This window comes from Protobothrops mucrosquamatus, unplaced genomic scaffold (genome assembly GCF_001527695.2).
Source record: "Protobothrops mucrosquamatus isolate PMUCROS unplaced genomic scaffold, P.Mucros_1.0 scaffold6, whole genome shotgun sequence".
Taxonomy (NCBI): Eukaryota; Metazoa; Chordata; class Lepidosauria; order Squamata; family Viperidae; genus Protobothrops; species Protobothrops mucrosquamatus.
In genome coordinates, this window is record NW_015386393.1 from 6,625,419 (window position 1) to 6,639,068 (window position 13,650).

The following is a 13,650-nucleotide window of genomic DNA, read 5'->3' on the forward strand; positions in this document are numbered from 1 at the left end:
CGTGCAGGACTGGCCTAGGGTAATTTTTTAGAGGGGTTTTAATTATATTTTAAATTTGACAAATATTTAAATATTCCTTTTAACTAATTTTAAATTTGTACTGTTATTTATGTTTTTAATTGATTGTCAGCCGCCCTGAGTCCTACGGGAGAAGGGCGGGATATAAATCCAAATATAAATAAATAAATAAATAAATAAAGTGATGGCGAACCTTTTAGAGACCGAGTGCCCAAACTGCAATCCAAAACCCACTTATGCATCGTCGGGTGCCGGGTGGGTGTGGCCCATTGGCTGGGTGTGGCCCATTGGGTGGGCGTGGCTACGATGGTAACGGCAGACTGGGTGGGACTAAAAAGTTCAATCAATCAATTCCAACTTTGCAAGATCTTTTTTTTCCCTGCGAGAAGTTGAAATTGACTGATTGATTAAACCTTTTTTTTTTTTGCACACGGCGGCGGAGGCCTAAAGCGAAAAGGTTTTATAAAATCCAGCTGAAGGCCTAGGACTGGGGCGACGGTGCGCGTGCCCACAGAGAGGGCTCTGAGTGCTGCCTCTGGCACCCGTGCCATAGGATCGCCACCACTGATATAGATCTTTGAAATTTAAATCTCATGGGTCCCAGATTTTGGACACATTCTTAAAATTAGCCCACTTGAGGTACCTTGATTCAAAAACTCTTGCCCTATGATACACTGCTTTGCCCAGTTATTGGCTATAAACAGACAAACAGACTAGAAGAGTTTTAGAAGTACATAGATGAACCAAACTGACTTAGCTTGAGAACTCATCTCATTCTTATGAGGCTTGGCTTGCTATGAGCATAACTTTTGTCTTTCAGCAGCCTAGCATTATGGAATTAGAGGTAGGATGTACCCTGTGATCACCCTGTCATTTTGGTATTATTGAACAGACACCACTAGTTATAGTGTTGCCCACTTTGGAAGGCCTCTGAAACATAGCCTTTTTTTGTCCTAGGAAACTAAAGCCAAATCCCTAATGTGTCCAAAGGCATATCCTCTCCCCAAATTTTATTTGTTCAAGTTTCATTCAATGAAAAGATCCTTCAGTGATCTGGTGCCCCCACTTTAAACCACTGCAAAGAGTAAGACACTTTTTTCCTCATTAAATCTGCCCAAACCCTACCAATGCAGCACCCCAAATTTTCCCCGAGTTCACTCCAATAAAATAGTGATAACATCAGCCACGTTCTCTTAGGCCTGAGAAGACAAACTGAAGGGTGGGTCCCATCTGCAACTAACATTTAGCTCCATTTGCCCTTAGCAAGCTAAATCATAAACAAGCAATCCACATTATGGCTTGGTGTGTTGTATGATCCTTGGCATAACACAATTCCATCACAAGGAACCAGTCAGAACTAGAATTGCACACAAACATCTCCACCTTGACACTGTCAAGACTGAGTATCTCCTCTCCCTCCAGATAGGCTGAGCAACACTCATTTAAAATGAGCAGATTGCCTCATTTTAAAGAGAGAAAGAACAACAAAGGTAATTAGGTGATTGGAAGCTAAAATATATGAAGATTGGTTATGTCTAGGTCAGGCATGTCAAACTGCCGGCCCGCGGGCTGGATGCATCACGTCAAAACCGCGCCCATCCTATTGCTGGCAATGGGGAAAAAGTCGTGATATGTCGTGCGACGTCACATGACATCGCGAGTTTGACATGCCTGGTCTAGGTTAATGAAAGGTAGACCTAGGGGTGAGATGATAGCAGTGTACCAGTATCTAAGGGACTGTCACAAAGAAGCCACATGTTCTCCAAAGTACCTGAAAGCAGGATAAGAAGCAATGGATGGAAATCAACCAAGGAGGGAAGCAACCTGGAAATAAGGAGAAATTTCCTGACAGCTAGAACAATTAATCAGTGGAACAACCTGCCTCCAGAAGTTGTGAATGCTCCAACACTGGAAGTTTTTAAGAAGAGATTGAACAATCATTTGTCTGAAACAGTACAGGTTTTCCTGCTTGAGCAAGGGGTTGGACTAGAACATTTCCAAGGTCCCTTCCAACTCTGTTAATCTATCGTTCTGTTATGTCCACCTGAACAGCCCCCAAACCTTAAAATTACTGAATTGTACCTCTGGGTCAAATTTGGATAACAACATGCTAGACACAGACAGACCAAAAAGCCAAAAGGACCTTCCCGGATGCGCTGGGACACTGAGAATGTTAGGCCTGCAGCTTGCAAAGCATCATTTATCACCTTCCTCTGAGTTTTGACACTGTGGTTTGAAGATCTTCAGTAAAGGGAAGGGAAAAAGGAGAACTGCTGGAAGGGGGAGGATGGAGATTGCGAAAGTTGTGCTCTGCCATTTCTCAGGTCAGTTTCGAAAAGACTAAAAGCCAGCAAGAAACCAGCCTCAAGCAATCACATTTCTAAACTAGCAATGTTGTGTAAGGCATTAAAACATCAAAAAGGCACACCCGGCCTGCTCCAAGAAATTAGCTTGCAGAGCTGGCCTTAAATTGCAGCTCTGTATGAACAGAGGATCCAAACTTTACTTCTTTTGATTTAAAAACAACAACAACAACTTTAATTCACTCACTCGCTCACTCCCTTGAGGGATGTAGAGCTTTTTGACATTGTATGTGAGCTTCGGGCATCATGTGTGGCATTTCATATGACTTTGTTATCCAATTGATTAAGGGTCTAGTTTTCACCAATGTGAAAAACCTGGGGCTGTGCTATTTCATTACAAAGGGGAGGAGGTAACATGACTGAATCGACTGCCAATAACATTCCTGACTTAATAATTAATAAGAAAGACAAAAAAGTCTGGATATTGGATATGGCAGTGCCTGGAGACAGCAGAAGAGAAGAGAGAGAAAAAAAAACTGGAGAAAATCACAAATCATAGGGACCTGCAAATAGAAGTAGAACGACGGTGGCAAAAGAAAGCAAAGATACAATCCCGAAACATCTGGAACATCACTGGCATTGACAAAATCACCATCAGTCAATTGCAAAAGGCAGCTGTATTTGGAACATCCTGTGAGACTCAGCTTAAAGGAGATTCCTGGCTGGAGAAATTATTGACCAACATTATTATATACTTTAGGGAAGCATCAGGCAAAGAATACCATTGATGGCCATCTTTAATGCCTTTAATGCCATCAAACAACAACATCCGCCTATCTCAGAGCCTTGGAAGAACTAAACAGATGGATAAAAATGCCAAATCTAACCTAAGCATCTGACTTACATTGCAATCCAACCATAATAATAATAATAAAAAATTCCAAGGACATAATACAAAAGATGAGAGAATTATCTTAGTCTTAGCAGTTTATTTTCTTGGGATTTTTTTAAAATAAAAGCTTTCTTTTTTTTTAAACGAAGGATCATTTTTGGATCATCTTGTGAGCTCTTGTCTCAATTCAAATCCTCATGACCCAAATATATAGTAGTTCAGCTACCTCAGTAAGGATTGGATTCACAAGAGAATGCTTGGAAACAATGGAATTTATCCCCCTTCATTCTCACCTTAAAATGGTGAGGCTCTCAGCAGGTATATTCTACCAGTGGCTGCTGTTCAATTTTGCAAAATAAAATTGGCATTTTTTTAATTGTTGGAACTGCTTTTAATTTGTGTAGGGCAGTTTCCTCTGTGATTTCTAGAATGTTATGTAATAATAATAATAATAATAATAATAATAATAATAATAATAATAATAATAATAATAATAATAATAATAATAATAATAATAATAATAATAATAATAATAACAACAACAACAACAACAACAACGTTGGAAGGGACTTTGGAGGTCATCAAGTCCAACCCCCTGCTCAGGCAGGAACCCTACACCATTTCAGACAAATGGCTGTCCAGTCTCTTCTTAAAAACTTCCAGTGTTGGAGCATTCACCACTTCTGGAGGCAGGTTGTTCCACTGGTTAATTGTTCTCACTGTCAGGAAATTTTTCCTTAGTTCTAGGTTGCTTCTCTCCTTGATTAGTTTCCATCCGTTGCTTCTTGTCCTGCCTTCAGGCGCCTTGGAGAATAGCTTGACTCTCCTTTGTGGCAGCCCCTGAGATCTTGGAAGACTGCTATCATGTCCCCCCTCGTCCTTCTCTTCATTAAACTAGACATACCCAATTCCAGCAACCGTTCCTTATATGCTTTAGCCTCCAGTCCCCTGATCATCTTTGTTGCTCTGTTAGCTTAGTCTGCTCCGCAGGATCAATATCTAATACGGTGGAAGGTTCAAAAAGTGACATTCTGGGAAAAGTTGTACTAGACGAAAGAATATAATAATTTATTAGTTGTTTATAGTTCTTCTGATCTAGAATTCCAGCGGTGGAACATCAGCCTCCTTCACTTTGATGTCCTCTAGATATATTTGACTTTTAACATCTTAATCTCCAGCTGATTGGCTGGAAGAATTTGAGACTTAGTTTAAAGGAGATTCCTGGCTGGAGAAATTCTTGACCAACATTATTATATACTTTAGGGAAGCATCAGGCAAAGAATACCATTGATGGCTATCTTTTGAGTCTTAAGAATGGTGCAACAGAGATCAACAGCATGATACCTATGGTTTTAAGACCCTCCACAGAACCCACCCACCTACCCCTTATTAAATAATTTATTTCATTTCTAAAGGCTGAAATCATATGGGATTGATCTCATGAGATTTCAGAGTTATTGGATTAGTTATTGTGCAGAATTCGTCTTTAGGTGTGAACTTCCTGTGAGAAGAGTCTCCCAAGTCTTACAACACTTAACTTGCAAAAATTTGAGTAACTAACCCCCTCCAGGGGATCTATGAATATTCTATTATTTTATCCACCATAATGAATCACAGAATTGAAACACACCCGATGTAAACTGAGGAATTGTACCCAGGATAACAAGAGTGTCTGTCACCAGGGAAAAAGGAAAAAGAAGGAAAGAAAGAAAGAAAGAAAGAAAGAAAGAAAGAAAGAAAGAAAGAAAGAAAGAAAGAAAGAAAGAAAGAAAAAAATATTTCAAGACAAGGAGAGGCAATTTCACCCAGTATCCCACATTTCCAAAAGCAAAATAATGTTATGGTTTACTCTAATAACTCCCATCCAAAATGAATGTTCGATTGATTTGGGTGGGATTTTCAAACAGGCCCTTCAAATCTCAGCCTGATATAATTTCCAGCTGGTGTTCAGTAGTCGTGTAGATGTGAACATTTCTTTCAAATGTTTACAAGGGTCTGGCAATATTAAATCTCAATGCATGTGTGTTTGGGGTCATTTTTGCAGGAAACATACCCTCTTATCCTCCTCTTCTACTATCCAGGTGTGATGGGACATTAATCCCGTTTTTTTTAAGTGGTTCTAAATAGGATGTCAAGATTTCACACAACGCATTCCTCGCCCTACTGCTCTGCACCCAGGTTTTTTGGTCTGACGGGACTTACCATGGCCTTCTTCCTGTCTGCTCTCCAGCTTGGTGGCCAAGATTAATCTACCACCAAGATGGGCCAATTATCGTCTTGATTCACCAAGTTTTCCCGGGGGACATGGCAGAGTTGCAAGCAAGCGAGCTTTGTGTCCTTCAACAACTCTTTGTGCAACAGAAAGAGAGACTGAAATGGAACCACAGTTGCAGACTTCCTCTATTCCCCCCCCCCACACCCTTTGCTTAATTCCCCTTCATTTCCGTATTTTGGGTAAGTAAAAAAAAAAAAGAGAGAGATTGTGTCCTCGCTTGTCACAATAAGATGAAATGAGTGTCTTGGAACACCTCTGCTAAAATCAATCCGGATGTATGAAAAAAACCCCCAACACTCTTGTTATCGTCTTCAGAGAAATGATTCATCAGACATGAAACTTTATCACCAAGGGGGGGTCCTTTAAAAAAAATGAGGCTGTGCTAATTATCCAGCCCATTAAAAAGGAGTTATTCTCTGAGAAACAACAACAACAACAATAGAGTTGGAAGGGACCTTGGAGGTCTTCTAGTCCAACCCCTTGCTCAGGCAGGAGAACCTATACCATTTTAGACAAATGGTTTTCCAGTCTTTTCTTAAAAACTTCCAGTGTTGGAGCATTCACAACTTCTAGAGGCGGGTTGTTCCACTGATTGTTAATTAGTAATTAAATGCAGATAGTTTTACTTAAATTCATCCATTTAAGTAATTGAATAAACCTTTTTCCAAATATTTGGGAAAATCAGCAATTTTCAGTGACAGCAGGAGTGGCGGCTGCTGTGCATTAAAGCAGTGCATAAAAGTATCTGGACATTTCAATGCAATTATTTTGTAATACACGATTCCTCCCCCCTCCATGAATCGCATCCATTCTCTTGCAAGATTCTGTTAATGTAGGTTTACAATAAAGTTAGAGCTGGAATTATTTGTTGTGCTACTTTTCTGGACTATCTATAAGGGCAAGCATCAACCTTGCAGGTCTGAAAGCTCTTCTCGCCCCCTTCTTTATTCTTTATGAGGGGGGTCCTTCTGAACTGCTTCTTACACCTCCCTTCCTAAGGTATCTTTTATGTGATGCAGGGGTAGTCAACCTTGGCTCTTTTATGACTCGTGGACTTCAACTCCCAGAATTCCTGAGCCAGCCATGCTGAGGGGAAAGAGAGAGGTTTCCAAGCTGAGCCATGCTGGCTCAGGAATTCTGGGAGTTGAAGTCCACGAGTCATGAAGGGGCCAAAGTTTCCCCCATGCTGGTTCAGGAATTCTGGGAGTTGAAGTCCACGAGTCATAAAAGAGCCAAGGTTGACTACCCCTGATGTGATGGCTGTCCAGTGTCTGGCTCTGCCTCCTACCTCCCAAAGGCATTTGCACATATCACTACAGGTTCAAACTCTGTTGTCTGAAGAGAAGGAAAACATGTTGTACCAAGAGGTTGACCAAACTTCAATCATGGCTTTCATGACCTTTTTTCTAGGCCAGGGGTAGGCAACCTTGGGTCTTTTATGACTCGTGGACTTCAACTCCCAGAATTCCTGAGGCAGCCATGCTGAGGGAAAAAGGAGAGGTTTCCAAGCTGAGCCATGCTGGCTCAGGAATTCTGGGAGTTGAAGTCCACGAGTCATAAAAGAGCCAAGGTTGCCTACCCCTGCTCTAGGCTAATAATCCAACTAATAATCTTAGCTTGCTTCCAGACTCCTGTACACAATAATGATCCCTTTCTGGATGTGTTCCAGAACTGGACACTATTTAATATTCATCCAGGTAGGGTGCCTGTTGGGGAATGTCAGAATCTGCAAGAGGGTGGGCAATCAAACGCCTCTTTCCAAATCAGCAAAATATTTACTGAGCCCAACATTTATGTTGCTAAACAAGAGAGTCGTTAAGTGAGTTCTCAACCATTTTACGACCTATCTTGCCACAGTTGTTAAGTGAATCATTGCATTCCCCCACTGATTTTTCTTATCAGAAAGTTGCAAAAGGGAATCACATGACCCCAGGACAGTGAAACAGTCATAAATATGAGCCAGTTGCCAAGCATTCGAATGGGGATACTGCCAAGCATGACGATGGGGATACTGCAACAGTCATAAGTGTGAAAAACTGTAATAAGTCACTTTCACTGCTGTTGTAAGTTTGAGCAGTCACTAAACAAATGGTTGTAAGTCGAGGATTATCTCAATTAACCAGTGGAACAACCTGCCTCCAGAAGTGGTGAATGCTCCAACACTGGAAGTTTTTAAGAAGAGACTGGACAGCCGTTTGTCTGAAATGGTGTAGGGTTCCTGCCTGGGCAGGGGGTTGGACTCGATGACCTCCAAGGTCCCTTCCAACTTTATTATTATTATTATTATTAACTGTCCCCAACTCCGAAGGGCACTAACCGTAGCACGCTGCAATGCATTTCCCATAGTAGTTTTGGAGGGCTGATATAAAAAAATGTCTATATTGAGGTGAGACTGTGCCCCTGAAGATAACAGGCTATCGAAACTACAGCTCATGTCATACTATACAGGTCCTCGATTTACAACAGTTCATTTAGTGACTGTTCAAAATTACAAAGGCGCTGAGAACAGTGACTTATGAAAGTTTTTCACACTTAAGACCCCATGGTCACCTGATCAAAATTCAGATGCTTGGCAACTGGCTCGTATTTATGACGGTTGTGGTGTCCCGGGGTCGTGTGATCACCTTTTGCCATCTTCTGACAAGCAAAGTCAATGGGGAAGCCGGATTCACTTAAGAACTGTGTTACTAACTTAACAACTGCAGCGATTCACTTAACAACCGTGGCAAGAAAGGTCGTAAAATGGGGCAAAACTCACTTAATAAATGTCTCATTTAGCAACAAAAATTTGGGGCTCAATTGTGGTCATAAGTCGAGGCTTACCTATAGTGTACTTTCTGTAAGGACTCATGGACCCACTTCATAACATCTCACCTGATAAAATACCCGGGAAACACTGAGCTTTTCTATGTACAATTGCTGTTATCAGGTCAGTACAGTCATTTCTTTGAATATAGCTTCATTTTGGTATACTGCCTGCAACATTAGGTATTTTGACTGTCCAACGACACCACTAATTGTAATATATTATCTTGTCTTTTAAATGTTTCTTATCTGTAATGCTGGTGACTATAATAAAAAATATTATTATTATTACTACAAGAGGGTGGGTACAGTACTATAATCCAAATCCCACCCCATTTTTTACGTGTATGAGATGTCAACAAATGTATAAAAGAGGTGGAGCTTGGATCAATATGTCTTGCCCGCCATCTTGTAGATTTTGATCCCCATCTGGATGCCACTAGGTTTAACCCTATATTTCCTCTACTGTAATTTGTTAGTTGCTTTGACCCTTTAACCGTAACCCTACAGTCTAATATTTATTTTAATCTTACAGCTTAGTGTTAAGTGAAGTTTTCCAAATCTGCCCTTTTCTGTTCTGGAAATTATAATGTTTGTCTTTTTCCACAGTTGAATGAAGGATTCCTGAAAGTCACTATGGATGGGCAGTTCTAGAAACCAGAATTCAGAATAAGTAAATAAACTCAAACTCGGGCTGATAGGTAGTCCTTTATTATAAAACTCATGCTGTAATTTCTCTTGCCTTTCAAATGCTTTCGCCTTGGAAATAAGATTTTAAACAATTTCTATAACAATTATAATAATACATCTGTGTATATTTATATATGAAATTACAAAAAAATCTTTGTTGCAAGCATCAGAACAGAATTCCCTATTTGAGCAGACATAAAATCACAAATTTCATTTAAAACTTCTCTTGTGAATCAGGCAGAATGATTACAAGGAGTCCTCACATACCGAGCATAACTGGGATTGGCAGCAAAATTGCTAAGTGCTGGGGCGACTAAATGTAATTTCATGTGATTGCACCAGAGTATGTTGTTTTTGTTTCCATCGTTAAGCGAATCACTGTGGTTAAGTGAGACATCACATGACTACGACTTGCAATTTCACTTTCACGTTTCCGTTAATTCTGCTTGACTGAAGTCAGTTGTGAAGCTCGCAAATGGTGATCACAAAGTGGGGGGGGGGGGNGGGGGGGGGGGGGTGTAGCGCTGCAACCGATGTGATTGTGAAGATTAGTGCAAAGCTGTTTTCCCCCAGTGGTTATAACTTTGAACAGTCACTAAACAAGGGCATCAGTAAACGAAGACTACCTGTATATTGGGAGAATGTGTATTTGCTTCTACAGGAATGACCTGAGAACGGGAACAATTTTCTTATACTGCAGTACAATCCCAAACTGAACATTAAGGATTTGTCCTCAGGCGGGTTAACACTTCTGAAAAGTAAAAGAATTTTTTTATAACAATTGAAAATATTTTCATGTGTATGTGTATGTCTTTTTACCCATTTCTAGTCAATCTAACCTTTGAACTGGATCTGGGGTTTTGTTTTTTTTTACTTCAGGTGAAATGCTAAGGGAGAGACAAAAATAAATAGAACAAGATGGGTGAAATTTCACATAATCCTTGCACAATAAACCACTTTCCCAACATATCTGGAAGGTACCAACTCAGGGCGATTTGTTATGCTAATTCTTAGGGTCAGGGGAGTTTGACTTCAACACAGAGAGAAGAGACCCATTAAGGGTTGTCCTCCTTAGATTTATAAGCAGGTGAATGCTAGAGACTTCCATGGGGTCCTTTTCATGGATGATGCAGGTATAGGGACAAGTAAACCACTTTTCTTAAGTGCCTTTGTTGTGCTTTGATCTGAGTCCTTCTCTTTAAAGATGCTCCCTGGAAGCATTTCTAAAACAGGAGAGAAGTAGATAAAGCAGCTTTCTGTTTTTGTATCTTTACACCTAGAATACAGGTAGTCCTTGATTTATGACCACACTTGGGACCGGAACTTCCACGCTAAGTGAGGCAGTTGCTTAGTGAGTTGGGCTCAATTTTACAAGCTTTTTTGTTAAGTGAATCTGGCTTTCCTCACTGGCTTTGCTTGTTGGAAAGTTTGCAAATGGTGATCACATGACCCCGGGACATTGCAACCATCAATAAATACATGCCAGTTGCCAAGAGATCAAAGTTTGAGCCTGTGACTGGGATGACATTGCAATGGTCATAAGTGGGAGGACCTACCCATACATGATGCAAGCAAGATAGAATCAACACTGGCTTACCACCTTTAAAATATGTGATCTAATAAATACTCATTATTATCCAAAGAGTTTTGCCCCTAAGGCTATTCAGTACAAGGTCAAAATTAAAAATGTGCAGATGTATGGATTGATAAAACATTGTGCACACACACACAAACACATTTGCACACCCGCGGTCCGAGTCGTGATTAGAGATGGAAAAGAAGTTCAAGAGCTAATTCCCGGTTGTGAAAACTGTACTTTTTCTGAGCCATGCAACTTGATGGTCATAGAAAATACTGGAAAATATTTCATTCAGAATGCATCTCTGGAAAGTAATGTAGAAAAACGCAATAGGGGAAATTGCTTGCAAAACTTTATACTTTGTACATTTGCAAACAAATGTGGATGTTCAAAGAAATTTAACAAATAGTGTATTTTTTTTTAAAAAAAAACCTCAACATTGTTTGGAAGTCATAAAGTTTTCAAATAAAAAAACAGAAAAATGAAAGACAGAAAATGTCAAATAAAATTGACCGAATTATAAAAATGAGCATCAGAGAAACTGAAAATTACAGTCTATTTTGATTTTGTCTTATGTATCCTAGCAATATATAATTATCTGCACATATACAGTTTTTAAAAAATGAAGATTGCTGCTCTATGTATATCGTGATTCTATTTGTGTAGTATTTGGAAATGCTACAGTGGATTGGCAAAACACTACACAAACATAATCAATATAGTGGCACATGACATTAATTTTTTTAAAAAAGCATTTTATTTTATGTCCATATATAGTAGGAAGATTGATAATACGGAGGAAAGGTGGATGAATGAAAGCATTTGAAACTATGGTTTATACATGAATTTTTTTTAAAAAATGGAAATTAAATTGCATGTGACTCAGAATTCTATTTGAGCAGTATTTGCCTTGAACATTTTTCAAATAATAATAAAACATAATAAAACATACAGGGCTTTCATACATACACACTCCATGTCACATAAAGAAGTCATTCCTGCAACTAAAACATTTTTTTTTAAAAAAACATGGATAATAGTGTTACATCTGAATCAGTAATAAATTTTCTATGGCAGAAAAAAAATGACCACCTTATTACTTAGAATAAAAATAAGCTAAAGTGATGTTACAATGAAATCATAGCACCAATTATTGTTACTCTCAGTTGCAAAGCTAGGGATTAAAGTGAGTGATAAGGGGATGGAAAAATCACAACAAATATCATTGAGACGTGCACCTTCAAAAGAAATCTACATTTGGCACAGATTCAAGGTATTAGCAAACAAATTAAAAACCAGATAAACAATTACCGTAGGATCTTCCTTTCCCCATATACGTATTTTGGCTGCTAAAATTCACTTTGTGCTAATAAAAGATTGCGACTGAACATTTTATATTTGAAAAAAAAAAACACTACTAGAATTCCTTATGCCTGTTCCAATGCACGTAAGGAAATTGGGAATATAGAATAACAGAGTTGGAAGGGACCTTGGAGGTCATTCATTTGTTTTTTCCCTTCTTTTACAAAGCTAAAGCAAGAACAAACTCACAAACCAAGTGGATTTGATGAGATTTCTTGTGTTACATAGAAGAAAAAATATCAATGATTTCTGTTCTACGGGATTTTTCAACCTTGGGAATTTGAAGGTGTGTGGACTTCAACACCCAGAGTTCTCCAGCTGGCCATGCCAGCCAACCAGCCAAGTACTGGGATTGCATGCTGACTGAAGAATTCTGGGAATTGAAGTCCACGCATCTTAAAGTTCTTAAGGTTGAGAAACACTTTTCCCTGCCTCCAGAAGCGGTGAATGCGCCAACCCTGGAAGTTTTTAAGAAGAAACTGGACATAGGTATGTCCGAAATGGTATAGGGTTTCCTGCCTGAGCAGGGGGTTGGACTAGATGACCTCCAAGGTCCCTTCCAACTTTATCATTATTATTATTATTACCCTAATCCGTAATCCTGCCAAAGGCTTGCCTGTAAGGCAGCACTACATATGAGGAAATTTCAGGCACTGCTTTTGGGGGCAAAATCTAAAACATGTAGATGGGGTGCTGGTGACTTGAATTTCCTTCCCTGTTGGGCAGTGGGGGTTTATAGTTACGATAGTGCAGTTGGCCAGCAATCATGGTACCCAGCTGTGTAATAAAATAAATACAAATGTTTAGCATTTCAAGTAATGCGCTTAAATGTGCTTTCCCATCCATTCTGTCTCCTTCCTGCCTCTGTGTAGTACATCCTAGCCTGATATGCCACTGTCTGCCTCAGTGCACGTTTCAGCAGTGGTTTAATAGCGGTCCTTAACCAATGGGGGAGATAGATATTTTCTTTGGCTTCTGGAAGCACCAAAGCCTATGGTGCCGGCTTTTTCACTGATGATCTTGGGGGAAAGAGCAGGTGGAGGTGGGGAAAGGGTGCAGCTGACTCTTCCCCTCCTGGGCCTTTCCAGTTTTCCTGCAGTTCCAAAGGGACACATATCCGTTTAATGGCCCTGGCAGGTTTTGCAACACATCTGTCGGAAGTATGACCGACTACAGAACTTAGCTTTCAGCACCAAAGGGCAATAGGCAACCTTGTTGACATCTTTGCATTCTGGAGAAGGAAAGGGAGAGAAGGAAAGAGAGACAGAGAGAAACAATGAATTAGTCATTCTGATAGAAGAGAATATTTGTAGCACGGGGTTGAACTGTGGAGTCCTTGGTGCTTTCTGTGGTTGTTTGGTTGCAGACATTTTATTACCCAACAAGATGATTTCATCAGTGTGAGTGAGAGTGGGAACTGCTGTCTCTTTATATATGTAGTTGGATAATTTTCCTCAATAAATTATATAATATTAATATTAATATTAATATTAAAGTTGGAAGGGACCTTGGAGGTCATCTAGTCCAACCTTCCCCGCAGCCCTAAAGGAGGCGGTGGTGAGGCCCCTCCTTAAGAAGCCCTCCCTGGACCCAGATGTGTTGGCAAATTATCGTCCAGTCTCCAACCTACGCTTTGTGGCGAAGGTTGTTGAGAGTGTGGTTGCACGGCAGTTTCCCCGGCACCTGGAGGAAACGGTCTATCTGGACCCTCTCCAGTCGGGCTTCA

At 40.0% G+C, this 13,650-nt stretch overlaps 2 protein-coding genes across 2 annotated transcripts in view; both read right to left on the reverse strand.

Annotated features, from left to right (window-relative positions):
- The window catches only part of MYO1F (myosin IF), a 72,804-nt gene extending 67,284 nt beyond the window's left edge, over nucleotides 1–5,520 (reverse strand). The window contains exon 1 of the mRNA XM_015810035.1: nucleotides 5,416–5,520. Coding sequence (XP_015665521.1) covers nucleotides 5,416–5,418 — 3 coding nt within the window. The 5' untranslated portion in view covers nucleotides 5,419–5,520. The remainder of the gene's footprint in view (nucleotides 1–5,415) is intronic.
- A 7,525-nt stretch (nucleotides 5,521–13,045) lies between these two features.
- The window catches only part of ADAMTS10 (ADAM metallopeptidase with thrombospondin type 1 motif 10), a 67,441-nt gene continuing 66,836 nt past the window's right edge, over nucleotides 13,046–13,650 (reverse strand). Inside the window, exon 24 of the mRNA XM_015809941.1 lies at nucleotides 13,046–13,155. Within this exon, the coding sequence (XP_015665427.1) occupies nucleotides 13,046–13,155 (110 nt within the window). The remainder of the gene's footprint in view (nucleotides 13,156–13,650) is intronic.